This window comes from Quercus suber, unplaced genomic scaffold (assembly GCF_002906115.3).
Source record: "Quercus suber isolate HL8 unplaced genomic scaffold, Cork oak 2.0 scaffold_98, whole genome shotgun sequence".
Taxonomy (NCBI): domain Eukaryota; kingdom Viridiplantae; phylum Streptophyta; class Magnoliopsida; order Fagales; family Fagaceae; genus Quercus; species Quercus suber.
Window position 1 is genome coordinate 1,397,576 of NW_027069563.1, and position 27,663 is coordinate 1,425,238.

The window sequence follows — 27,663 nt, forward strand, 5'->3', positions numbered from 1 at the left end:
AAAAAATGACATACTAATTAAGAAGTTAAAGAGTGTGACTTTGATAAAATGATGGAAAAGAATACTTGTAATAAATGTTGATTAATTTGTTGAGGATCTTTAGCCGACTCCAAATTTTGGGGATTAAAACTTTTTTTTGAGGAATAAAGGGATTAAAACTTGGTTTTTGTTGTTTTATTTATCTCGTGTGCTTATTTGAGACCTTCCTATGGGATTCTTAAGCTTGTAGCTTAAAAGATCTTTATGCATGAGTAGTTTAGTGCTAAGAGCCAAAACCACGACACAATCATTTTATTAAGACTAAATTCCAAATTACACCCCTAAAATTTGGAATAAGTTTGATTTTACCTCCAAAGTTTCAAAAAATTGATCTAATCCCCTAGCATTAGGGATTGTTTAGATTTATTCCCTCTCATTAATTCCCCTATCCATTAAGTTTAAAATTAATATATATTAAAAAAAATAAAAAAAATAAAAAAATTTTTTTTTTTTGGTACTATTGTTTCTCCGATTTCCAGTTATGGATCAGTCTCTATAGCTCTTCGAATTTTTCAGTTACTGTTAGCTTCACTGAAAACAGATCGCTCTAAAAATTCGAACTCTCTATCTCTCTAGCTCTCTCTCTAAGGTACTTTCTTGCATTCTTGTTCTACTTTTCCAATTTTAATTTAAGGGAATATAAGGAAGTGAAATTTTTGTTTGGTTGCTCGGAAAATGGAGGAAAAGAAAATAAAGTGATGCTTTTCTGGGATCTTTTCTTTTTCTTTGCTTTTATTATCAGAAAAATGAAAAATCGGCTATTTTTGGGCTTAGTTGAGTGGTAAAGTTTCTGATTTTGTTTGAACAATCTTCTTAGGTTTCGAACTCCTATTTCTGTCATTTTCCGCTACTTTCTTAGTAACCAAACAGGGAAAGATTTGGACTTTTTTGTTGTTGGTGAAAGTAATTTTGTCATCTTTAGTTTTGCTCTTCTGGAAATTTATAATTTTTGTTATTTATTTAAATTTTAGATGGGTTTAGTTGGTATTAGTGAATTTATCCATTTAGACCCATCTAATTAAATAACCAAATGGGTCTTTATTCATTTAACCCAAATATTTAAATTGATTGGGTTAAGACTTATCCAAATAAAACGAATAATGGGTGGGTTAATAGATATGGATAAAAATTGCCACCCTTAAAGCTAGATTAATTAATGCCAAAGTCTACTGTGTACTCAATAATTTGTTCTCTTCTATGAGAGTGGTGTTAAAATTTTCTTAATATAGTTTATTAACAATAGCCCAAAGGGAACCCACTAATATGATCCATATTCATATACTGCTTCTTTGTGTCTTGAAGTATTCCCAAGGTCCATCCTGCGGAGAGAACCAAGCCTAACTCTCCTCCCCACTTGAAGAGCTTTGTGCCCAAGTCAAAGGCACCTGTAGGCTACAATCATCTTTTGTTATTTCTCACATCAAAAGCTTTACAATTAAAACTCAACTATTAAAGTTGTACTTTCTGCAATAATATCAAATGATTCTATATACATCACTTGGTTTTGTAGCTCAATATAAGACTGAGATATGAAATTGCTAGGTATTGCACCTGGTGCATTGGCTCAATTCTCTCTCACAAAAAGTTCTACTCTGTACTTTTTAAATTTTACTTTAAACTTGTGTGTAACTTTTGGTTTTTTTGTTTTTTTTGGTCATTAGTATCATTTTTGTCAGTGGATTAAAAAGAATTTATTCTTCTCATCCAATCATCCTCAAGAATGATGTAATGTCATGGAAAAAGGTTTCACGACTTGACTTCTTCCTATATATATATATATATAAATTTTTTAGATAGGACTAGGAGTTTTGCATTTTCCTTCATAGAAAAGCTTTCCTAGTAAGGCTAGTATTATTTCATTGAAACTCTATTGTTTGTCTTAGCTCATAAATTCCATTAATGCCATAGAAACAAACAAACCATATTTAGAATTTAGAATCTAGATTAAAGCTTTGCATTTTCCTTCATAGAGAAGTTATCCAACTGCTACTTGTCATATTTTGTGAAACTCTGTCTTAGTTCATAAATTCCCATTCCCTAAAATCCAACAAATTATACTGGTAACCAAACCTGCCCCTCAAATTTTAAGCTTGAGCTTCTTTTGTATTTCAATGGCTCAACGTTCATGGTCTGACCTACCAAGAGATCTCATCGGTCGTATATTTAGACGCCACTTGAATATAAGGAGGATAGACCCAAAGGATCTTGCAAGATGTAGCCTTGTCTATTAATAATGAAAAGAAGAAAATGAAATAAAAACTAGTGAGAGTCTACACAAAGATGATGAATTAGACTACATTTATCTGAGCTCTTATAAAAACATCCTAATGAAAATGGATAAAATGATCAATTTTCTCTGGCTTGAACAAGTGAACAACTTCAACCCAATTTCCAAACCACATATAGGAAAGGCTCTTGGAAAAGTACAATCAGTTAGATCAATACGAAAACATTAATCGAACTACAAACTTGTTTTTCTGTTTTAAAGACTTACCTTAATCATGAATCCAAATAATAGCCTATAAACATAACGATCTTATAATTCAAGAAAACCTTAATAATAGAAAGACTCTAAGATGGTATTACCAATAACGCATCTCCAAGTAGTACAGACAAGGCTACATCTTGCAAGATCCTTTGGGTCTATCCTCCTTATATTCAAGTGGCGTCTAAATATACGACCGATGAGATCTCTTGGTAGGTCAGACCATGAACGTTGAGCCATTGAAATACAAAAGAAGCTCAAGCTTAAAATTTGAGGGCAGGTTTGGTTACCAGTATAATTTGTTGGATTTTAGGGAATGGGAATTTATGAACTAAGACAGAGTTCACAAAATATGACAAGTAGCAGTTGGATAACTTCTCTATGAAGGAAAATGCAAAGCTTTAATCTAGATTCTAAATTCTAAATATGGTTTGTTTGTTTCTATGGCATTAATGGAATTTATGAGCTAAGACAAACAATAGAGTTTCAATGAAATAATACTAGCCTTACTAGGAAAGCTTTTCTATGAAGGAAAATGCAAAACTCCTAGTCCTATCTAAAAAATATTATATATATATATAGGAAGAAGTCAAGTCGTGAAACCTTTTCCATGACATTACATCATTCTTGAGGATGATTGGATGAGAAGAATAAATTCTTTTTAATCCACTGACAAAAATGATACTAATGACCAAAAAAAATCAAAAAAACCAAAAGTTATACACAAGTTTAAAGTAAAATTTAAAAAGTACAGAGTAGAACTTTTTGTGAGAGAGAATTGAGCCAATGCACCAGGTGCAATACCTAGCAATTTCATATCTCAGTCTTATATTGAGCTACAAAACCAAGTGATGTATATAGAATCATTTGGTATTACTGCAGAAAGTACAACTTTAATAGTTGAGTTTTAATTGTAAAGCTTTTGATGTGAGAAATAACAAAAGATGATTGTAGCCTACAGGTGCCTTTGACTTGGCACAAAGCTCTTCAACTGGGGAGGAGAGTTAGGCTTGGTTCTCTCCGCAGGATGGACCTTGGGAATACTTCAAGACACAAAGAAGCAGTATATGAATATGAGTCATATTATGGGTGCCCTTTGGGCTATTGTTAATAACCATATTAAGAAAATTTTAACACTATTTTCATAGAAGAGAACAAATTATTGAGTACACAGTAGACTTTGGCATTAATTAATCTAGCTTTAAGGGTGGCAATTTTATCCATATCTATTAACCCACCCATTATTCGTTTTATTTGGATAAGTCTTAACCCAATCAATTTAAATATTTGGGTTAAATGAATAAAGACCCATTTGGTTATTTAATTAGATGGGTCTAAATGGATAAATTCACTAATACCAACTAAACCCATCTAAAATTTAAATAAATAACAAAAATTATAAATTTCCAGAAGAGCAAAACTAAAGATGACAAAATTACTTTCACCAACAACAAAAAAGTCCAAATCTTTCCCTGTTTGGTTACTAAGAAAGTAGCGGAAAATGACAGAAATAGGAGTTCGAAACCTAAGAAGATTGTTCAAACAAAATCAGAAACTTTACCACTCAACTAAGCCCAAAAATAGCCGATTTTTCATTTTTCTGATAATAAAAGCAAAGAAAAAGAAAGATCCCAGAAAAGCATCACTTTATTTTCTTTTCCTCCATTTTCCGAGCAACCAAACAAAAATTTCACTTCCTTATATTCCTTAAATTAAAATTGGAAAAGTAGAACAAGAATGCAAGAAAGTACCTTAGAGAGAGAGCTAGAGAGATAGAGAGTTCGAATTTTAGAGCGATCTTTTTCAGTGAAGCTAACAGTAACTGAAAAATTCGAAGAGCTATAGAGACTGATCCATAACTGGAAATCGGAGAAAAAATAGTACCAAAAAAAAAAAACACGAAGAGCTCACTGTTGCTTGAATCAGTTTGTGATTCGCAATGAGCTTCAAGATCTAAGCTCTGAAGTCGAAAAAGGTATGCACACGATAAGCAGAGATGAGTGCGCAGGTCAAAAGCGCTTTCAAACTTTGAAGTCTCGAAAATGAATTCAATTTTTTATATATATACAAATTATTACAGGATTTTCTTCACAACAATTTATATATACTACTATTTTTATTTTATTTAATTAATTTTTTAATTGGTAGTGTGGCAAAGTGGGCTGAGGTTGAGCTAGCCAGACTTGACTAGCATATTTTCTCACCTAGCAAACGGCTCCTGCGAAGATTTTTCGGGAAAATTTGAGATTTGAGAAAATTAGTTTCAGAATCAAAAAGGGGAAGTATGTTTGGGAAGAAGCAATCAGTCACTAAAACTGCTGATTTGGTGGTCTAACAGCTAATATTTGGGGCAAGAATTTATCTTTGTGGAGTTCAGCAAGTGGGTTCATTAATAAGAGAGTTCTAAATGAGTACCAGAAGTTCCAGAGAGATCCTCCAGAAGGTTGCAGAGTTAGGTTTATTGATAGCCCGTTCCATTGGGAAGGAATCATGGTTGGTCCCCAAAGTAGCCCTTATGCTGGTGGAGTCTTTCTCTTAGACATCCATTTCTATTATGAATACCCATTCAGAGCTCCCAAAGTCACGTTCCAAACCAAGGTATATTGACATTTGACAGCCTTCCCTTTGTTAAAATTTGATTATTTGCTTCAATTGTCTTCATAACTAGAAATGAACCTTGTAATATAAAATTTTACTGACAATATTGAGATCAAATGTGGATAGGATTAAACTTGTTACACACAAACTGTTTTACGTAATTTTACATACCCCAAAATGCAATTGACAATTTCTAACTTGAAAATCGTGACTTCAAATCACAATTACAGTTGCTTTTGGGTGTATAATAAACACCACTCATGTGGATAATAGATCATAGAACAAAAAATTGGAGCAATAATAAACATAAAGTAAGTTCAAAAGAAATTAGGCTATAAATAATAAAATAAATAATTAAAGCCTTCTGGAGGATCACCTTAACTTCATAGAAGGCAGTTATCTTTCAATACAAGTATAACAATTGTGATCCGTATCAGGTATAGCAAAAAATATCAGGTATAGCAAAAAATTCTTCATGCCTTTCCTTTTAATTTGCAAAGGTAGCCTTCTTTTTAACCCCCAATTTCTGTTTTTGTCTTCCGTGGCTTCTAACAATTGTAATTGCTATGGAAGAGTAAATGGGAGCATACTAATATTTTTCCTTATTGTCCAATTCTTGCTTCTTAACATTGGCAGAGGTTATAAAAAAAAAAATTAATTAATTAAAAAAAAATGACATACTAATTAAGAAGTTAAAGAGTGTGACTTTGATAAAATGATGGAAAAGAATACTTGTAATAAATGTTGATTAATTTGTTGAGGATCTTTAGCCGACTCCAAATTTTGGGGATTAAAACTTTTTTTTGAGGAATAAAGGGATTAAAACTTGGTTTTTGTTGTTTTATTTATCTCGTGTGCTTATTTGAGACCTTCCTATGGGATTCTTAAGCTTGTAGCTTAAAAGATCTTTATGCATGAGTAGTTTAGTGCTAAGAGCCAAAACCACGACACAATCATTTTATTAAGACTAAATTCCAAATTACACCCCTAAAATTTGGAATAAGTTTGATTTTACCTCCAAAGTTTCAAAAAATTGATCTAATCCCCTAGCATTAGGGATTGTTTAGATTTATTCCCTCTCATTAATTCCCCTATCCATTAAGTTTAAAATTAATATATATTAAAAAAAATAAAAAAAATAAAAAAAAAAACCCAAACATAGAGAGTGCAAAGTCAAAACAATCTCAAACATAAAGAATGCAAAATCAAAACAAACACACACATAGAGGGTGTAAAATCAAAACAAATTCAAATATAGAAGGTGTCGTAGGGGTGTCCATTTGGCAGTTCATGAAAAGCTAGACACAACGAATTGACAGAAGGGAGCAGATCCAAATAATACCTAACATTGGGGGAGTAAATTAAAATTTTGAAAGTTTAGGGTGTAATATTTAAATTATTGTAAACTGTAGGAATATAATTTGTTAGTCTTTCATTAACTATAATAGTTGATAAGCTGATTGATCATGATTTGATTTTGTTTTAATGATATCATTGTGCAACTTTGTAGGTTTATCACCCAAACATTGACCAGCAAGGCAGGTTATGTCTGGAGAGATTATGGAGCCCAGCAACAACCATTTCACATGTTCTCCTAGTAATCTATGCTCGCTTCAATGACCCTGATCCTGATGACCCTATTGATTTCGAGATTGCTCACATCTGTAAGACTCAAAGAATTCAGTTTGAAGAAAAAGCAAGAGCCTGGACCAAGAAATTTGCTACTGCAAGCCAAATAAGTGCAATGGATTGGACCGATTGGTCATAGTTTCTCAAAGGAGCATAAAATTGGGGAGACACCAATGTAGGTGTACAAACAAATATTAGAAGAATGAAACTCTGTGCCCAAAGATAAGTTGCAAATTAACTTAGTTATATGGTTGTGGTTCCTTTTAATTGACTAATTGCTTTCCGAATATTACCTATGTTTCCGAATATTACCTATGTTTTATACAATTAGGCAGTTTGACATTAAATAGGTTTTTTGTGTGTATTTCCATCAAGAATTTTATCATAGGGCTCAACATAATCACTGCGGGTTTTTCTTATTCTAAACTCATTTGTGATTATGTTGCTCTTTCTTTGATCTCTCTTTGAAGATTTATTACTTCTACTATTTTTAATTTGTTTATTAAGTTATTTGAAGAGTGCCATCCAACTAGTGCAAAAGAAACTTCACTAAGAAGATGGGGAAATATGGAAATTGATGTATTGTAGCCATATGATTTCCCCCCCCCCTCCCCCCCCCCCCTTTTTTTTTAAGCAAATCTTCACATTCAAATTATACTTTTGATTCCAAAAAAAAAAAAAAAAAAATCATCCTCATGAATAGTAACTCCATGCCTTAACATGGTATTTCCAAAACCTATCAAGTTGCCCCTGGTGTGCCCAATTCATTTCATAGCCCAAGATTTGGTTAATTTGTATTAAGAAAAGATTATCAATATTCTTACACAATTTTTTGAACATTGTGCATCTCTCAGATCCCTATAGTTAGTGAATCTAATGAATCCACAATATTTGAAGTAACACCATCACTCATCCTGATGTTATTTTCTCCGTTGCACAATGATTTTGAACTCGCTCCTCACAAGTTCTACATGCATAAAAGAAATTGGGCCTTAGATGGATTTGAGTCTAGGATGACACTAGAGTTGATAGGAGTTGGGTCCATTAGTGATGGGAGCTGAGTTGGACTACATGGTTCACCATATACCTTCTTGGTTTAAGCACAATACTTGTGCGTTCAGCCCAAACTGGATTAATTAAGGCCGAAATCCACTGTGCACTCAACAACTGTTCTATTCACCATGCTCATGCCCACTCAACATATAATTTAGGTCAGGGCCTTTAGGCCCAACAATTTCAACGATATTTTTTTTTTTTTTTGGGGTACTGATATGAAATTTGAGGTAAAAAAGTAATCTATAGAAATCTTAGGCTTAATTTTATATCAATCAGATTTCAAACTACAAGAACAAATAATTTCTAAAATAAGAAAATTAACTGAAAATCTTATAGATAAAAAATATTTAATTTTTTTAGGAATTCTTAATTATGGAAGAAATTATATAAAACCCCTCTCTAAAGTAGAAATCTCTCTTTTTGAAAAGCTTAAGAAAGAGAAAGAATTTGCCTAGATTAAAAAGGACTCAGAATTAATACAATATAAATCAAAAGAGATTTGGATGATGTACGTAAAATAAATAAGCATTTTTATTTTGTTTTTTCTTCTTTGATTAATAATACTGAAGTTTATTCAGTAGAAAAAAAAAACAAAAAAAAAAACAAAAACAAAAACAAAAACAAAACTAATAGTCGGATAGTTATAATAAGAATTATTTTAAAAAAAAATTTATTTGTGGCTACTAATAAGAATTTTTGAGATGGTTCCAACAATTCTGGATGAAAAACATTTTGTAAGGATAATTTTTTCCAGTGTTTTGTAGCATTAGAATAAATTAGTTAAAAGAAAACTATCTTTGGTCAACATAAAAAGTTTGGCTTATTTTAAGAATTTGTTTTCTACTAATTTTTTTTTTGGAAAATAACTCTATCTCACAGCAAACTAAATAAAAGAAGTTATGAGATTTTTTTTCAATTCATTTAAAGGTGCCACCAAACATAGAAAAATGAGATAGTTTTATGGAAAATGTTTTTTGAAAAATGACTTTTTTTTTTTTTTTTTAAATGCAAAACAAGCTAGTAACAATATCTTGATCGATAATGGTGTACTCTCCTCTTGTAGGAGCTCTTCCTCTCGTGAAAACGAGCCTTATCTCCCTGCGATTTCCCTAGGGCTTTTTCCATCTTTTCTAAACTCTCTAATCCTCTTTATCTCTCTATCAACTACTTGTCCCATAAACCACTTTTGGTATCACATTGTGTTGGCTGCTCATTAGTGCTTAAGAAAACAACTATGGCTGAAGATGTTGTTAATAGTACGGTAAACCTAAAGTTGATGTCTGAGGAAGAAGAAGAAATACAGGTTTCGGAGGAAGGTAGATCAGAGGAAATTGATAGCTGCGCATTAAGCCTGATAGGAAAATTTCTTACGTGTAAGCCGTACAATCAAAAAGCTGCAAAAAATACTCTTCGGAAAGCATAGGGGTTAGACAAGGACTTGCGAATATTGGAGGTGGGTTCCAACCTGTTTCAATTCAAGTTCCATTCTGAATATGACCTTGACCGTATTCTCCGAAGGGGGCCGTGGAGTTTTGATAACCAACTTTTGATGCTCACTCGGTGGAAGGTAGGAATGAGTGCTAAAAATGTCGTCTTGGAGCATGCTTTAATGTGGATTCAGATATGGGGCGTGCCTTTCGATATGATGGCCTCAAAGGTGGCAACGGAGATAGGGAATAAGATGGATGTCGTTGAGGAAGTTGAATGACGACAACGGACTGATGAACAAAACCTTTTGTTACGAGTTAAGGTTGCATTACCCATTTCCAAACCCATCCGTAGAGGTGGATTTCTAATGGGGTCGAATGGAAAGAGGCATTGGGTTGACTATAAGTATGAAAGGCTGCTGATGTTCTGCCATTTTTGTGGGGTCCTATGGCATGATCTCAAACACTGCCAAGCACACTATGAAGAATCTAAGAAGTCTACCAATATGGAATACCAATACGGGGACTGGCTAAGGGCATCCAATGGGAGAAATAGATCCCCTTCACGTCGGCGGAATGCTCCACATGGTGATGAGTTGGGTGAAGAAGAAGACAACCAAGTAGCGGGGAGGAGTGGGATGGGAGCAATGGCGAAGATGACGGCTAGGGTTTTCGCTCCCAATAACGTGCGCACAAATGAACTTGGCAATAACGAGATTCACGGAGCCGTTACAGATATTCAACCACCTGCTATGGAGGAAATCACGCAGGTGAGTAAATGCATGGCTGAACACATACCGAGTTTAATGCATGGGGAGGATTTGGATATAAACTTGAACGTAGACAAAGATAATGGGCTTGAGGAAGGAAATAAAGAAGCAGGCTTGTCTATCTCACGGCCCAATAAACAAATGGCTAAGTGGACTCGGTTTAACAGAATGGAGGTTAGGCCGAATGAGTCAAATAAATCTAATAGCTTGACTATGTTGGGGAAACAGTCTGTTGAAGATCCTCTGTTTTTGAGCTGCAAAACAAGGTCTGTAACATAGTCTCAGAAAAGAGCCAAAGTTGATATTGATGATAGTGATTTAGACTCTACATCGGCAGGGATGCATGACCACCCTTGCCGGGAACAATGAAAATACTCAGCTGGAACTGCCAAGGACTTGGGAACCCTTGGACAGTTCGAAACCTTCGCAAAATAGTGAAGGAACAAGCTCCTTCTATTTGTTTCCTCATGGAAACTAAACTGGACAGGGAAGGTGTAAATTATTGGTGCAAGGAACTACCCTATAAAAACAAGTTTGTTGTTAAAAAACCGGGTTTAGGTGGTGGACTGGCTATGATATGTAAGGAAGATATCGGACTCGACGTTTTTAAGTTCTCAGACAACCAAATTTCAACGACGGTGACTGAAAGTGATGGTTTTTAGTGGGTACTGACTGATTTTTACGGGTGGCCGGAAACACAAGAACGGTATAAATCTTGGGCTCTCCTTTCTCATATTTGCTCTCTAGTTGATGGTGCTTGGATGTGTATAAGTGATTTCAACAAGATGTTAAGCTCGTCAGAAAAACTAAGTTACAGACCAGCTCCTCCCTGACAATTGGATGCATTCTGTGCAGCCTTGGAACATTGTAATTTGGTGGACTTAGGTTTCATTGGATATCCATTCACTTGGGATAACCGGCGACCAGGGATAGCTAACATAAAAGAACGACTGGACAGAGCGGTTGCGAACCAGGTGTGGAGGTCTAAATTTCCTGGAACTATTGTGACTCATATTATGTCGCATACATCAGACCACCTACCTCTAATACTTCAAAACAAGGAACCTCTGAAACATAGCCATAAAGGAAAACGTGGCTTTAAGTTTGAAGAAGTATGGTTGCTTTGGGACGGATGTGAGCAGGTGATTTAGGATGGAGAAGGAGATTCTTCAGCCTTAGAAGCAGTTAGAAAGAAGATTGGTGGATGTGCTTCGAAGTTGCTTGTGTGGGGTGCATCTAAAACTACTCCAGGCACGAAAGAAATAAAAAACTTACAGAAAAGAATTAAGGGCCTTAACCGGGCTCCACCAACTCAACAAAATAGAAGTGAACTCCTCCAAGCTAGTAAGGAGTTGGATGAATGGCTTAGAAAGTAGGAAATTTATTGGGCCTAGAGATCAAGGGTTAATTGGATTAAACACGGTGATAAAAATTCAAAATTTTTTCACCTAAAAGCATCCCAACGCAGACAGAAAAATCTTATCCAAGGAATTATGGACACACATGATAATTGGGTGGAAGATATTGAAAGTGTGGCAGACGTGGCACTGCAGTACTTTAGCAATTTATTCTCCATGGGACTATGTACAAGAATTGAGGAGTGCCTTGAAGCCATACCAAAGAGGGTGACTAGTGAAATGCAACAGATTCTGACCAATGAAGATGAAATAAAAGCAGCTTTATTTCAAATGGAACCTACTAAGGTGCCTGGACCTGATGGTATGAATGCCCTTTTTTACCAAAAATTTTGGCATATTGTTGGTGATACTGTTGTGTCTGCTATTCTTGAATTTCTTAATAATGGCCATATGTTGCCTGAACTAAATCATACCCATATTGTACTCATCCCAAAAATCAAAAATCCTGTTAAAATGTCTGATTTTAGACCCATTAGCCTTTGTAATGTTATTTGCAAAATTATTGCAAAGGTGCTGGTAAACAGATTGAAACAGGTATTACCTCAGATTATTACTCCAACACAAAGTGCTTTTGTTCTTGGGAGATTAATCACAGACAATGTTCTTATGGCAAATGAAGCATTACACACAATGCATAGCCAGAAAAAGGGTAAAACAGGGAATCTAGTTTTGAAGTTGGATGTGAGCAAAGCCTATGACACGGTGGAATGAAGTTTCCTGAAGCAGATTATGCTTAAATTGGGTCTCCCAGGATGTTGGGTTGATAGAGTGATGAGCTGTATTTCCACAACCTCCTTTTCTATACTGATTAATGGCAAACCATATGGTATGATTATTCCTAAAAGAGGTCTCCGGCAGGGAGATCCCTTATCACCCTATTTATTTCTCTTATGTGCAGAAGGTTTCACATCTCTTTTGCAGAAAGTAGAAATGGAGGGACATATCCATGGTGTTTCTATTTGCAGGATAGCCCCAAAAATCTCACATCTCTTGTTTGCTAATGATTCTCTTTTATTTTGTCAAGCTTCGGAGAAAGAGACACAGGAGATACTGGAGATTCTGAAGTTATATGCGGAAGCCTCGAGTCAGTGTATAAATATGGAGAAGTCTTCAATCTATTTTAGTAGCAATACGTCATCTCATAAAAGGGAGTTAATCAAAGCCATGCTTGGTGTGAGTGAAGTGGAGAGGTTTGAGGCCTATTTGGGGCTACCAACTTTGGTAGGGAGGAGTAAATACCACACCTTTTCTTTTCTGAAAGATAGAGTGTGGAAAAAACTTCAAGGATGGAAAGGAAAAATTCTATCAAAAGCAGGAAAGAAGGTTTTAATCAAGGCCGTGGCTCAATCAATTCCAACGTACATTATGAGTGTCTTTCAGTTGCTGGTTAAATTATGTGAGGAGCTTCAATCTATGTGTGCACGATTTTGGTGGGCACAGGTTGAGAATGAGAGGAAGATTCATTGGCTAAGCTGGGACAAACTTACCAGACCAAAAAGAGAATGAGGGATGGGATTCAAGGATCTACACCAATTCAATTTAGCAATGCTTGCCAAACAAGGTTGGAGGTTGATGCAAGATCAAGATTCTTTGCTATTTCAATGCTTGAAAGCTCGGTATTTTCCACGAGGTCAGTTTTTGGAGGCTACTAATTCGCCAAACAGCTCCTACACATGGAAGAGCATCATGGTAGCAAAATATATTTTGAAAAGAGGGACATACTGGAGAGTAGGTAATGGGTGCCATATTCGGGTTCTTAATGAGGCTTGGATTCCAAACCATATTACAAATAGAGTGCTCCATCCAACATCCAACATTGAAGAAGGGATGATGGTTACTGAGTTGATAGATCTGGATTCTAGAGGTTGGGACCGTGAAGTCATTTGGCAGAAGTTCCACCGTGAGGATGCTGAAGCCATTTTGCGTGTACCTTTAAGCTACAGAAATATAACTGATACAGTGATTTGGAGTGGTGAGAAATTAGGTGTGTATTCAGTAAAGTCGAGGTATCGAGAGGCATAAAAAGCTTGGAAGGAGCTGAACTGGACTGAATGTTCTAAGGGAGTTGTGGGAGGAGAGGTGTGGAAGACCCTATGGAAGCTAAAGATACCAAACAAAATTAAGGTCTTTGGTTGGCGAGCGTGCCGTGGCATATTGCCAACTCAGGTAAACCTGTCGAAGAAAAGGATCATTACAGACAACCGCTGTGAAGCTTGCAAGACGGAACCAGAAACTGAAATCCAAGCATTATGGAACTGTGGTGTGGCGCAGGACATATGGTCTGGTTGTTCAGTTAGATTACAGAAGTGCCATGTGGGTCCAGAGGATATGTTACAACTATGGGAGGAGCTGATGGCTAGGCTCACTATTGATGAGCTAGAATTATTTCTAATGCAGGCTTGGACAATTTGGAATCAAAGAAATGCTTTGATACATGGGAAACAGCTGCAGGCACCTGGAGTTCTAAATAGAAGGGTGGAAGACTATATTGATGAATTTCAGCATGCTTAATCCCGTTTAGCCACAAGTTCACCAAGCACGAACCCGACTAGTTGGAAGCCACCACCCCTGAACCGATTCAAACTAAATTTCGATGCGGCGATATTTAAGGAGGAAGACGCTTCAGGTTTCGGAGCTATTATTCGGAATGATCGAGGCGAGGTTATGGCTGCATTTTCAGGCAAGGGCCCACTGGTGTCATGCAGTGAGGAAGTTGAAATTCTCGCATGTAGACGTGCAGTGGAGTTTTCTTTGGAGTGTGGATTTAGGGAGATGATGGTTGAAGGAGACAACCAATCGGTCATAACTGCGCTAGCGAGGAAGAGAAATCTGTCATCTTGTGTTGGCCATATTCTGCAGGACGTGCTTTGTTTGCTACAAGCTTTTGGATGATCACAAGTTCAGTTTACTAAAAGGAGTGTCAATACAGTAGCCCACTTATTAGCTAAGCATGCAAAATGTGTCACATGATGTAATCTAGCTAGAGGAGACCCCTCCACGTGTAGTGCAAGCCGTGTATCTTGACTCTATTGCTATCTAATGAATCATGAGAAAGTTTCTCTCTTAAAAAAAAATTAAAACTAATAACAACTTACTACTTATAATTTATTGTGAAAATATTATAAAAATATTACCCCTCATAAATTAATTACCTCATCTCACTCATCTTACTTAACGACGATGGGTCGTACTCTTTCATAAAAGTTTCTAAAAAAAGGAAAAAAAAAAAAAAAATCCTTCATAAGCCCTAAATTTGTCTGTACCGTCCCGCTGAGCCAATGAAGTCCTGAGCCTACTGGCACACTCAACACTCCTACGTGAATTATCACCCCCTATAGAGTCTAAGACGTCTATTCCTATCAATTGTGTTTTTTGTCGGTTTTTGGAGAGTACATACACTAACGTGTTAAACAAAGGCAATTTTTTTAAAAAAATAACATAATATGATCTAAATCAATTAAGTGGTGTCCCACATGTATATTAATTTTCTTAGAACTTAAAAAAAAAAAAACCAATTATATTTTTACCAAATAGGTTAATGTAAAATAGATTTTTTTTTTTAATAAAAAAATTCTTGTAAAATAAAATTGGCCCCCTTTGCCCTTTCCAAACAAGTTTGCAAGAACAATACAAAATTAACTACAACTCTTAACTACGAATATTCGAATAAAAAAAATGAATTTGAAAAAAAGACTTTTTAAAAATTTTTATTTTAATTATTTAAAATTTTTTAAACTACAAAAATAATACGACATAATATAAATGATATAACATTATTTTATTAGACCAAATAAACACACGATGTTTCACCAGTTTCCTAATAAAAGTTCAATCTTTTTTCTTAAAATAAAAAAATAAAAAAATAAAATTTTAGTTCTAAAATTTTTATCCCTAGGCTTTAGGGAGCAGTTAGCCTTAAAAATAATACATTTAATTATTTAATCTTTATTATGAAATTAAATATATATATATATATATATATAAAAAGATCTGATATGATCTGAAACTCTCTTTTTGACTCAGAAGTCAGTCAGTTCGTAAACGCCCACGCCATAACAACCACCCAATGGTGCCAAACGTGTGTGTTCACGAACAAACTTGAGTCCTGAGCTTCTTCTTTCTTCCAATGGCGCTATGTTCATCATGGTCCAATCTACCAAGAGAACTCATCGACCGAATATTCAGAAGGCCAATGGACTCGAAGGATCTTGCAAGATGCAGTCTTGTCTGTACTAATTGGCGAAACATTATTGGTATATACATGTTTGTTTCTCTCTCTCTACCCTTTGTAATTTGTGCATGCTTGTTTGATTACATTTGATTATTTAGAGAATTAATTGAAGAAAAAATTTCTTTGAATTTTTTTGTGACATAATTATTATTGATCAACTTAATATCATCTGAGGGTTCTATTTCATTAGTAGTGAAGAGAAATATGTCTCTGTTTTTGTTTTTTTGTTTTTTTTTTCCTAGGTAGTGAAACTCTAATCAATTGGGGTGCTTTAACTCTTTAATCTGTTAATGTTTTCATTTTGATATAATATAGTAGCTTTTCATAAGGGTTTTTCTACATGGGTTTGGCAAGGCACAGTGAAACTTGGTCAAATTTTGGCATTTTCTTAATGATCAATTGGTAGGATCAATTATCTGAGAGTTCTATTGGTACTGCAGATTGAATTGCACTTTTTCAAAGTAACAAATTATTTTAATTTCACCTTTCTTTTTTGTACAACTTTTTCATGCAACCTATTTTAAAATAAGAGAATTTAAGAATCTCATCCATTGTTATTTCCTTTTTTTTCATTGTTAAATTACTCACCTAGACTGCAAATTTGGTGATATAACAGTTGATATTTGGGGGAAGAAACTATCTTTGTTGAGACCTGCATTTAAAAATCCTAGTAGGAGAATTCTGAGGGAGTATGAGAAGTTCCAGATGGACCCTCCAAAAGGTTGCAAAGCTAGGCTTGTTGAGAGCCTTTTCCATTGGGGGGCAATCATGATTGGACCCCAAAATAGCCTTTATGCTGGTGGAGTTTTCCTCTTAAACATCCATTTCTCTAAGAAATACCCGTTTGAGCCTCCTGAAATCACATTCCAAACCAAGGTAATATTGACAGCCTTCCCTTTCTTAAATTATGATTGTTTTATGCATGGAACAAATTTGTAGCTGTATTGATAAAACTGAAAGCCAATATGAATGGCGAAACATGGAAGACAATTGGAGTAATAATAAGCCTAGAATTAAATTTAGAAGAATTTAAGCTAAATAAAAATAAAAGCCACTTTTGGAGGATCAGTTATGGTTTATGTTATTCCTGATACAGATTATATTTTTTATATTGCAATGAAAGGTGATCCTCCAAAAAAGGTTTCCATTGGGGGGCAATCATGATTGGACCCCAAAATAGCCTTTATGCTGGTGGAGTTTTCCTCTTAAACATCCATTTCTCTAAGAAATACCCGTTTGAGCCTCCTGAAATCACATTCCAAACCAAGGTAATATTGACAGCCTTCCCTAGCTTAAATTATGATTGTTTGATGCATGGAACAAATTTGTAGTTGTATTGATAAAACTGAAAGCCAATATGAATGGCGAAACATGGAAGACAATTGGAGTAATAATAAGCCTAGAATTAAATTTAGAAGAATTTAAGCTAAATAAAAATAAAAGCCACTTTTGGAGGATCAGTTATGGTTTATGTTATTCCTGATACAGATTATATTTTTTATATTGCAATGAAAGGTGATCCTCCAAAAAAGGCTTTCATTTTAGTTCCTATGTCTTAATAGAAGGCAGTTGAATTTCATTATAATATAACAAATATAATCTGTATCGTGAAAAACATTGAACTGCTCTGCGCCTTTCTCTTTTTTATTTCCGAAGGGAAACCAGGGGAGTTTCCATGTCTTTAATCAAATTCTACTGGAATCTTAGCCCTCAGGTATACAAGTCCATTTATCTGATGGTACAACATGAACATAATAGGCTCTCTCCTTTCAACCAGTTAGTGTTCTTTTCATTTTCTCTTTCTTGACTGATAAGTTACATGGGTATTTGATCAAGTAACCATTTTTCTGATTGTTTTTGCCTTGATTTCTGACACGTTCTTGTTTTGCCTGTACCTAGATATCCCATTTTCTATTTTTTCATCTTCCCTCGCTTCTAAAATTGTGGTTTCCATTGGAGTGTAAATTGGCATACTTAAGAAACTGACATGTTTTTCAGTTTTCCTTATTTTCTAATTTTTCATTTCTTATGCATTACCATTGCAAATTTAAGATCCTCCTATAGAGTAAGGAATTTTTCAGCTGCTAGTTTCAGATCCTCCTATGGAGTGTGTTTTCAAATTGTGACTCATGATGCTTTTTCAAATACGCAAATTTTAATGCAAAATTGTGTTTTTGCAACATAGTTTTTTACAGCAGTAATACTTTTCACAAATTTTTGTGTTTTTAGAAATCTCATTTTCAACATTTCTTTTGAAATAGCTATTTTTTCAAAATGCATATTTCAAATTGCTAACCCAAACAGACACTAAATGAATACATAATCTTTTCATTAATATTGATAGTCATGCCACTTCCTAGCCATTTTTGCTTCTTTAAATAATCATTGATAAGTTGATTGACTAGGCTTTGTTTTGATTAAATGATATATCAGTGAGCATGTATGTATGAAATGCAGGTGTATCACCCGAACATTGGCCAAGATGGCTGCTTATGTCTTGAGAGATCATGGTGCGCAGCAATGTCCATTTCAAACATTATCCGAGTAATCTACGCGCTCTTCTCCAACCCTGATCATGAGGACCCCCTTGATTTTGAGATTGCTCACATCTATAGGACTCAGAGAATCCAATATGAACAAAAGGCAAGAGCCTGGACCAAGAAATACGCTACTGCAAGACAGAATAGTGCAATAGACTGGTCACAGTTTCTCGTGGACCATAAGATTTTGGAACCACAAGAATAGGTGGAAAAGAAGAATGAATCAAATTGGTGCCTCCATGGTATGCTTCTATAGGACTCAGAGAATCCAATATGAACAAAAGGCAAGAGCCTGGACCAAGAAATACGCTACTGCAAGACAGAATAGTGCAATAGACTGGTCACAGTTTCTCGTGGACCATAAGATTTTGGAACCACAAGAATAGGTGGAAAAGAAGAATGAATCAAATTGGTGCCTCCATGGTATGCTGTTTTGGTTTTTGATTGCAGGACATTAAAAAGCTAAACAATGTCAAGTAGCAGTAGTTCATGTATATATAGAGAAGCCAATAGATGCATAGGCAAACTAGCAGGACTGTGGGGAACTCATCTGAATCGCGGTTGTTTATTTTGACAATGTCCTAGCTTTTGATCTTGTATTTTGATTTCCTTTGGTACTCCTTGTTTTGTTATGATTCCAATTTTAATATAGACTCTGTACTTACATATATCTATATATAATATATATTCCCTAAAAAAATGTCCAAAAATAACTTGCAAATTAACTCTGAAGATTGCAGGGTGCTTTTTAATTGATTAGGGTGCTTTTTAATTGATTAGTCTGCTTAGCAATTATTACCCAATCAATTTGGTGCTTTTTTTTTTTTGGTTAGTTGAGGGAGAGAGTTTCAATATATAGTGTTTGCTCTTAATGATAATTCTTTCTGAGCGTTTGGATAGAAAGTAAAGTGGCGTCTGCGGCTACATTTTACATTGTTGCGTGTTTCAGGCTCTTTTTTCTTTTATTTTTTCTTTCTCAGCTGTGCCATGATTGTTGACTTTGGTACCAAACTTATTGCACACCTCAGCAACTTGTCAACACTTTAATCAACTTTTCAGCATTTAAAAATTATTTTAATCAACTTTTCAGTACCTTTTACACAATTTTTTAGCAACTTTTTAGTACCTCAGATCTCTAAATCAACTACTCCCTCCGTCCAATATTTTTGTCTTGTTTGAAAAGTCAAACTTTTTAAGGGAACATCATTTATTATCTTGTCTACCTTTTAAAAATGTATAGGTTACCAAAACTACCCTTAAAAAAATTTATTAAAAAATTAAATTAGTAAATTAATAGGGGTATAATAGGAACATTAGTAAATTAATGACTTTTATTTTAGAAACAGGACAATATTTTGAGACATCTCAAAATGGAATAGAGTACAAAAAATATGAGACGGAGGGAGTATTAGAGACTTTACCAGTTAACGCAGTTAAGCTAACTGGAATCTACGGTGCTTTATACTTGTGTCAGATAATTTGATATTAAATATGCTTTCTCTATCTATTTCTTTTCAATTTTATCATAGGGTTAGAAAAGAGCTAAATGAGTTCTTCATATTCAATTTTAACTTTTTGTTCTTTGTAAAAATAAATAAATAAATAAATAACTTTTTGTTTTACTTGACTTGATTTATGTTGACGTTGGGCCGTGACTTGTATTTCCAACCGAAGTTGACCGAATACAAAAGGGAATACATATATATATATATATATCAAGCCTTTTGGCTCTGTTGTAATTTTAGGTGAGTGTTGCGGCAGATCAAGGTTGATTGGTGAGTGCTCCAATAACCTAGCCGCAAGCCATATAGAAAAGAGAAGAATTCCCAAAAAAAAAAAAAAAACCCTAGCAATGTAGCTGATTTTTGCGGTGGAAATAGGCAGTATACTAAACCATGTAAATTCTTGTGTTTTTTGTGTTTATTTATTATTTAATTTTCTACTTAATTATTGTTATTAATTTGAGTCCTAAAATACTATTTACATAACAATTTATTTGGAGAGAATAGCTGCATGCCAATTGCCTCAATTTTGCAAAATATTGATGTGTCAAAACTCAAAAGCCTACTTAACATTAATTTATATGAAAAGTACAAATTAGAACACCTTCTAATGCAAGACCAAATTACTGTTTAAGATGAGAATAATAGGGTAAGAATTGAGTCTGGTGTCCATTATGATATTGATGTAAAATGGGCTTCCAGCTCATGACATTTTGGACCTTTCTGCAATATAAAGTTAGTGTAAAAAAAAAAAAAAAAACCCTAGCAATGTAGCTGATTTTTGCGGTGGAAATAGGCAGTTTGCTAAACCATGTAAATTCTTGTGTTCTTTGTGCTTATTTATTATTTAATTTTCTACTTAATTATTGTTATTAATTTGAGTCCTAAGGTACTATTTACATAACAATGTATTTGGAGAGAATAGCTGCATGCCAATTGACTCAATTTTGCAAAATATTGATGTGTCAAAACTCAAAAGCCTACTTAACATTAATTTATATGAAAAGTACAAATTAGAACACCTTCTAATGCAAGACCAAATTACTGTTTAAGATGAGAATAATAAGGTAAGAATTGAGTCTGGTGTCCATTATGATATTGATGTAAAATGGGCTTCCAGCTCATGACATTTTGGACCTTTCTGCAATATAAAGTTATTGCTCTTAGCAATATTCTTCATTATCTATTTAATCAAAATCTTGGTCCAAAAATATCTATAAATAAATCAACATAAAAAGTAACTTCATGGGAATATGCCTCATTGTTATTCATCACTACTTGACTTTTTGGTAGGAGCTCTGCACTTTCCTAACTTCTCAAAAGTCAGTTTGTAAACAACAACATTGATTATTGATTACTAAATTTGCCACCACAAGATTTTGAGTTTGAGAGTTGAGCTTTCTCTTTCTTGCTCTAATGGATTCCTGTTTATGGTCCAATCTACCCGGAGAACTTACTGATCGTGTATTTAGACGCAACAATATTAATTCAAAGGATCTTGCGAGATGTAGTCTTGTTTGTACCACTTGGAGATTAGTTATTGGTAAATCTTCTCTAGCCATTTGTCTACGTTTAGTTGAAGAGGCTTTTCTTTTTTTGTCACAGATTATTTTAAAAAAAAAAAAAAAAACTTTGTTACAGAATTAATGATCAATTATGTTGTTATGTAAGTGTTCTATTTTTTAGTATAAAAAATAAATAAATAAATAAAAGGTTCTTTCATGCCCATTGGTAGTTAAACTCTAATAATTTCATTGAAATATGCCTTGACTGACTTCACAACTTTAGACTTTAGATTGTGAAGTAATGGGAATGCCTTGACTGACTTCACTGCTTGATTTTTAATTGGGGCTCTGCACTTTACTAATTTCCTTCATACAGAAGTTACTAGCTATATACCTATCCGCCTATCCCATTTCTTAAATTCTCTAAAGTCAGTTTGAATGCCACAGAAACTAGCCAATCATATTGTAACCAAATTTTGAGTTGAGGTTTGAGCTTCTTCTTTCTTTCCATGGATTCATGTTCATGGTCCAACCTACCACGAGAACTCATGGAACTTATATTTAGACGCTCCATGAACACAAAGGATCTTGGGAGATGTAGTCTTGTTTGTACCACTTGGCGATTACTTATTGGTAAATCTTCTCTAGCCATTATATATATATATATATATATCTCTGGTGCAGAATTAATGGTCAATTATAATGTTATGTAAGACAGTAAAAGAGTTCTATTTTTTAGTTTCTTAATGGGTAGGATGTTAGATTAAGCTTGAACACGGCACAGTGAAACTTGGTCACATTTTTTCATTTTGTTTTATTCTGTTCATTTGTGAGTACAGTATCATATCAATAATGTCATGTGTAAACTCTTGAGAAAGACACGATCTTTACAGTTAAAATAATTGTGAAAATGAATCTAGTTCTCTCACACCAGTTGTTATTTCCTTGATCTAACAGCTGACATTTGGGGGAAGAATTTCTCTTTGTTGAGAACTGCAAATACAAGAGCTACTAGGAGAATTGTGTGGGACTACAAGAATTTTCAGATAGAGACTTTTAAAGGTTGCAAAGCTGAGCTTGTTGACAGCCTCTTCCACTGGGAGGCCATCATGATTGGTCCCAAAGATACCCCTTATGCTGATGGGGTCTTCCTCTTAAAAATCTATTTGTCTCATGATCATCCATTTCAGCCCCCCGAGGTCAAATTCCTAACCAAGGTAATACTGACAGCCTTCACTTTGTTAATTTTTGATTATTTTGAGTTGAAGCTTGTGAATTAAGCCTTAATCCTAATTTTTTTGGGATCGGCTATGGAAATAACAGATTAGTCAAGGTGAATCGCATGTATTTTTTTTGCCATTAAAACTTGTGCTGCATAGGAAAAAAAAAATGAATAGTAATAATAATAATAATGGTAAAACTGAAAACCAATGTGGATAACAAAACATAGAAGACTAGTCTTTGATCAAATTCTACTATAGCCTTTGGTATGGAACTATGCATGTCCATTTATCTGATGGTAAATCATAGAAGATATGTTTTTGCTTGTTTTGCCTGTGCGTACATATCCGATGTTATGTTCTTGTCTTCCCTCACTTCTAAAATTTGAGACTGCTATTTGAGAGTAATAAATTGGCATACTATTGAAAACTACTACACGTTTTTCGTTACTTTTTATAATTTTGTATCTTATCTGTAACCTGTGCTTATTTCAGATCATCCTATGGAATTCTTAAGCTGGTAGTTTTAGAGATCTTTATGCATGTAGCATAGATCCAAAGCCAATACACAATATTTTCATTAATTGTGAGTAATGTCAGTTCCTAACAATTTTGTGCTTCTTATAGTAATCATAGATAAGATATATATATATATATATATACATATAATCATTGATAAGTTGATTAACCATGCTTTGGTTTTTTTTTAAGGATCAAACTTTATTACAGTTTTTTCTTAGGTGCTAAATGTTTAAGTTTTCTAATTAAATTCACCCATGTAAGTGTATTGGCCAACACACTAAAATTTGTGTTTTTTTTTTTTTTTTCCCGACAATTAAAGTTAACTATATACTCTATTGGCATGCAAAATGCAGGTTTACCACCCAAACATTGGCCGAGATGGCAGGGTATGTGTTGAGAAATCATGGTGCCCATCACGTACCATCTTCCAACTTCTCCTAGTTATCTATGCTCGCTTCTCCAACCCTGAACCTGATGACCCAATTGATTGTGAGATTGCTCAAATGTATAAGACTCAGAGAATTCAATATGATGAAAATGCAAGAGACTGGACCAAGAAATATGCTACTGCAAGCCGGGAAAGCGCAATAGATTGGTCACGATTTCTCAAGAACAATAAAATTTTGGAACCAACAAAATTGGTGGACTAACAATCCTGGATGTCTTTATTGGAAACACTAGGAGATGTTAGTTGAGTTACAAAACCCTGGGCAAATAGCAAATGAACTCAAGTAAGTGGCTGTGGTGCATTTTAATATTGGTTTTGCAATTATTACCTAATATGTTTGGTATTTTAAACTATAGGATGGTTTGACATTAAATGATTAAATATTTATTAGAAGATTGTATCCTTTCAATTTTGTTATGGGACTTAGAAGAGACAGCATTACATCTTCATACCCGAAAATCATTTGTAATCATAAATCTTATATGGATGTATGTACTATAATTTACTGCTAAGAAAGATCTTGGGACGGAAGAATGTATCTTGTGCCTCAATATATACTCTCACAATATATAGAATTCACACAATTGTGAGGTTTATTTTATTTTTATTTTTTTGAGAATAATTGTGAGGTTTATATATTGTTTGTCTATGATGATTCACTTCAATTTTAGGTGCCAATGGGCAATAGTTTTTATTAGGTTAGTACGTAGTATCAAAATAAACTACATCACCATACAAATCATAATTCAAAAATTATTTTAAGATCTTTCCAAAATATAATAGTTATTTGACCATCAACATGCAACTGTATTTCATAAAAAATGATGCATCTTCAAATCTTCTCATCTCAAAATAATAAAATCGGGTGTATGTTTCTTCCTCTTTCATTTTTCTGATTTGTTTAGATTGTAAATAATTATTAAGGCATTCTGAGTAAAATCATGATTTTCCCTACCTCGAGCTTGTTTACTCATAAACTGAAAAACTAATTTTGAAATTGTTCACATCTTCAAGAATCAAAGAATTCAATATGAAGAAAAAGAAAGAATCTGGACCAAGAAATATGCTACCGTAAGCTACATAAGCGCAATTGATTGGTCACAATTTCTCAAGGAGCATAAAATGATAAAATTAGGGACCCACAAATGTAAGTGTACAAACAAAAAATTAGATGAACGAAAATTTGTGCCCAAATGATAAGTTGCAAATTAACTCAGTTATATGGTTGCGGTGCTTTTTGATTGCTTAATCTGCTTGGCAATTATTTACCTAATTAGTTTGGGGTCTTATACAATCAGGCAATTTCACATTAAAAATGATTCTTTTATAGAAGAATTAAATATGTTCTCTGTATGTATGTCATTGGAGAATTTTATCATATGCTCAATAGAGCCAACGTGGGATTTTCATACTAACTCATTTGTAATCATGTTACTCTTTCTTTTGTTGTCTCTTTGAATTTTTATAACTTTTACTTTATTTTATTTGGAGAGAGTGGATGCTAAATGCCCCAATTTGGTAAATTTTGATAAACTTGAATTAACAATTTTTTTTCTCCTTGCAAATTGTAATAAGTGGGAGAAGAGAAATTGAACTCAAGTTCTCCTTGATAAGATAACTGGATAGTCTCATTAAGCCACAAGGCTCTTGATTGAATTACCAACACTTTTTTTTTTTTTTGAGAGAGAGAGAGAGAGATACCAACACTTAATCTTGATGATATTTAATGTTAACTTGTTAATATTTAAAACATATAAATAAAAATGTAAAATGGAGTACATAATGGGTAGAGGGAAAACCACAAGTTGGTGTGCATTGCATGTGTTAATGTGTTATGGATATAGCTCAATCTTGAATTTTCTCCATACCTTTAATTTTGAGCCACTGTCTAATTGAGTATAAGAAAACAGAGTGTAACAAACACAGTGAAACTAGAAAGAGAGAGAGAGAAAGAAAGAGAATCAAGAACTGAAGCTTTGTGAGAAAATATCTGAATTGATTGATTAAAAACAAAGTCATTACAGAAAGATTATATATATAGTCTAAAGAACAAAGAAAATAATCTAACCACCTCTAACCAATTCCAAGTTACACAGATCAACTTCCCACCATCTGATCATGACAACACTCAAATGATCATCACCTTACACGTGTCAATACAAATAAACTAACTACATTTACAACAGAAAACTACAATATAAACTGATTATACTACTGCAGAAAGCTACAGGCCGTTTGGGCAATCCTCATCAATACATGTATACTCTGCCCCAATACTCTGCCTCTCTGCCTAATCTGAAACCTCATCTTGAAATGCTCTCATTTTCCTTCAAGCTTTGACATTCCCCCTCAAGATGAGAATCTAATTTGCTGCTTGCATCTGCATTTGCTTTCTTTGCAACTGATCTATCACCATCTAAGATTATACATTCCCTTTGAGGAAGAGAAGCTGAAACATGGATGTTCATAATATTCATTTTACTTAACAAATGTCTTAACTGTGAACTGTTAAGAGCCTTAGTGAGTAAATCTGCCAGCTGAGTGTGTGTGGGAGTGAAAAATAGCCTAATTACATTGTTTTGCACCTTATCTCTAACAACATGACAATCAACCTCTATGTGTTTGGTTCTCTCATGAAACACAGGGTTTTCTCCAATATAAATAGCTGCTTGATTGTCACAAAACAGAAGAGCAGGCTGAGGATGCCAAATTTCCAAATCCTTTAACAATGATAGCAGCCAAGTCAGTTCACATACAGTTACAGCCATAGCTCTGTATTCTGCCTCAGCTGAAGACCTAGACACTATAGATTGTTTCTTGGACTTCCAAGAGATTAAGGAATCACCTAAAAATATGCAATAGCCTGTGGTTGATCTTCTGGTGTCTATACAAGATGCCCAATCAGCATCTGTATAAGCCTTCAAATGAAAATCCGAAGATGCAGACAAGAAAACTCCTTGACCTGGACACCCCTTTATGTATTGCAAAATCTTGTAAGCTGCATCTAAGTGAGGCTTCCTTGGCTTGGACATGAATTGACTCAATTTGTGAACCGGGTAGGCTATGTCTGGTCTAGTGATGGTTAGGTATATCAATCTACCAACTAACCTTCTGTAGACTCCAGGATCAGGTAGCAAAGTACCTTGTAACTNGGGGGGGGGGGGGGGTGGTTGAGAATGGAAAATTACAAAATCTTGAGAAAGTAAGGCACCTCTTCTAGCAAGAGCATCAGCACACTTATTTGCTTCCCTATAACAGTGCTGAATTCAAACTCTCAGAATTTTCTTTAATCTCTCTTTGCAATCAGCAATAAGAACGTCATTTACATGTGCTTTCCCTTCACCTCTTAGTAATAGGTCAACCACAAGCTTTGCATCTAATTCGATCAACACATTAGTCAAGTTCAATTCAATGTATAAATTGTTCCCATCTCATAGAGCTCACAATTCTACCACCACACTGGTGGTATGTCCAATAGCTCTAGCATATACACGCACCCAGTTCCCAATGGAATTTCAAATAATACTACCACCACCAACTTTGCCCGGATTGCCCAAGGAAGACCCGTCAGAGTTTAGCTTAAACCAATTTTCTAGAGGGGGAAGCCAATGCACCTGAATGGAGCTTGTAGCACGCTTTTGCCTTTCATTTAGTCCAAGATATGCAAACTATGAAATTTTGACTAATGTTTCGGCCATGATTGGTTTAAGATTGGTATGGTCCCTAAAAATCACTCTGTTCTACCGGAGCCATAAGCTCCAAACTCCAAAAGGGAAAATAATTCCCCAACTAATGCCAATACCAGCCGCCTTGTGGGAGGTACAATTGATTCTGAGCCAATCAAGTAATCTAAGTTAAAGTTACTAATTAATTCTAATATTAAGTCCAGCATTTCAAAATAAGATTTCAAATCCATTTGAATTTTGTGCCAAATATCCTTCTAATTTAAAACTAATCCAAATCATCTTATCAAAATTTATCATTAATTTAAATAAAAACGTAAAATGAAATTTGTTTTGTTCTAAGAGACTAGATATGTATTATCAAAAGATTTTCATAAAGATAAGAAAATTTTATCATTTTTCAAGAAAGTAATTGTATCTTTTCAATTAAATTTCGCAACAATTGAATTTTTAAACTTTTCTAAAACTTTTGATAAATATTAGCATAATTCATGTATTACAATAACAAAATAGAGTATTTTGCATATTATATGGTTATATCAATTGATATTCTAGAAGGTAGTTCTCATAAGTTACAAAAAATTTCAAAA

General features: G+C 34.1%; 5 protein-coding genes across 6 annotated transcripts; all 5 read left to right on the top strand.

Moving 5' to 3' along the window:
• The first annotated feature begins 4,932 nt into the window (after nucleotides 1-4,932).
• Nucleotides 4,933-7,155, top strand: LOC112007195 (ubiquitin-conjugating enzyme E2 11). The gene is made up of 2 exons (XM_024039501.2): nucleotides 4,933-5,122; nucleotides 6,633-7,155. Exons 1-2 carry the CDS (start codon nucleotides 5,015-5,017, stop codon nucleotides 6,888-6,890), a joined length of 366 nt encoding a protein of 121 aa, XP_023895269.2. The 5' UTR covers nucleotides 4,933-5,014; the 3' UTR covers nucleotides 6,891-7,155.
• Nucleotides 7,156-12,352: 5,197 nt separating this feature from the next.
• Nucleotides 12,353-12,928, top strand: LOC136068089 (uncharacterized). Its single transcript, XM_065774757.1, has one exon. The coding sequence runs from the start codon at nucleotides 12,353-12,355 to the stop codon at nucleotides 12,926-12,928; it is 576 nt and encodes a 191-aa protein (XP_065630829.1).
• A 2,620-nt stretch (nucleotides 12,929-15,548) lies between these two features.
• On the top strand, nucleotides 15,549-16,773 carry LOC112007196 (uncharacterized). The gene is made up of 3 exons (XM_065774758.1): nucleotides 15,549-15,675; nucleotides 16,246-16,529; nucleotides 16,750-16,773. Exons 1-3 carry the CDS (start codon nucleotides 15,549-15,551, stop codon nucleotides 16,771-16,773), a joined length of 435 nt encoding a protein of 144 aa, XP_065630830.1.
• A 27-nt stretch (nucleotides 16,774-16,800) lies between these two features.
• LOC136068098 (ubiquitin-conjugating enzyme E2 11-like) lies at nucleotides 16,801-18,412 on the top strand. The gene is made up of 2 exons (XM_065774793.1): nucleotides 16,801-16,921; nucleotides 18,111-18,412. The coding sequence occupies exons 1-2, from the start codon at nucleotides 16,814-16,816 to the stop codon at nucleotides 18,396-18,398; spliced, it is 396 nt and encodes a 131-aa protein (XP_065630865.1). The 5' UTR covers nucleotides 16,801-16,813; the 3' UTR covers nucleotides 18,399-18,412.
• A 2,602-nt stretch (nucleotides 18,413-21,014) lies between these two features.
• On the top strand, nucleotides 21,015-23,788 carry LOC112007185 (ubiquitin-conjugating enzyme E2 11). 2 transcript variants are annotated; one of them, XM_024039490.2, is made up of 3 exons: nucleotides 21,015-21,238; nucleotides 22,158-22,417; nucleotides 23,296-23,788. In XM_024039490.2, the coding sequence occupies exons 1-3, from the start codon at nucleotides 21,112-21,114 to the stop codon at nucleotides 23,590-23,592; spliced, it is 684 nt and encodes a 227-aa protein (XP_023895258.1). In that variant the 5' UTR covers nucleotides 21,015-21,111; the 3' UTR covers nucleotides 23,593-23,788. The 2 variants fall into 2 exon arrangements, with proteins under 2 accessions (XP_023895258.1, XP_023895261.2); XM_024039493.2 differs by lacking the exon at nucleotides 21,015-21,238 and adding an exon at nucleotides 21,507-21,833.
• The last annotated feature ends 3,875 nt before the right edge of the window (nucleotides 23,789-27,663 follow it).

What these genes read in the sequence shown, in the direction of transcription:
- LOC112007195 (XM_024039501.2), top strand. Translation starts at nt 5,015, where the DNA reads ATGGTTGGTCCCCAAAGTAGCCCTTATGCTGGTGGAGTCTTTCTCTTA. An exon ending in AAGTCACGTTCCAAACCAAG is followed by an intron (nt 5,123 to 6,632) that starts GTATATTGACAT and finishes GCAACTTTGTAG; the next exon opens with GTTTATCACCCAAACATTGA.
- LOC136068089 (XM_065774757.1), top strand. Translation starts at nt 12,353, where the DNA reads ATGGAGGGACATATCCATGGTGTTTCTATTTGCAGGATAGCCCCAAAA.
- LOC112007196 (XM_065774758.1), top strand. Translation starts at nt 15,549, where the DNA reads ATGGCGCTATGTTCATCATGGTCCAATCTACCAAGAGAACTCATCGAC. An exon ending in TAATTGGCGAAACATTATTG is followed by an intron (nt 15,676 to 16,245) that starts GTATATACATGT and finishes TTACTCACCTAG; the next exon opens with ACTGCAAATTTGGTGATATA. An exon ending in AAATCACATTCCAAACCAAG is followed by an intron (nt 16,530 to 16,749) that starts GTAATATTGACA and finishes TTCCTGATACAG; the next exon opens with ATTATATTTTTTATATTGCA.
- LOC136068098 (XM_065774793.1), top strand. Translation starts at nt 16,814, where the DNA reads ATGATTGGACCCCAAAATAGCCTTTATGCTGGTGGAGTTTTCCTCTTA. An exon ending in AAATCACATTCCAAACCAAG is followed by an intron (nt 16,922 to 18,110) that starts GTAATATTGACA and finishes TATGAAATGCAG; the next exon opens with GTGTATCACCCGAACATTGG.
- LOC112007185 (XM_024039490.2), top strand. Translation starts at nt 21,112, where the DNA reads ATGGATTCCTGTTTATGGTCCAATCTACCCGGAGAACTTACTGATCGT. An exon ending in CACTTGGAGATTAGTTATTG is followed by an intron (nt 21,239 to 22,157) that starts GTAAATCTTCTC and finishes TTGATCTAACAG; the next exon opens with CTGACATTTGGGGGAAGAAT. An exon ending in AGGTCAAATTCCTAACCAAG is followed by an intron (nt 22,418 to 23,295) that starts GTAATACTGACA and finishes TGCAAAATGCAG; the next exon opens with GTTTACCACCCAAACATTGG.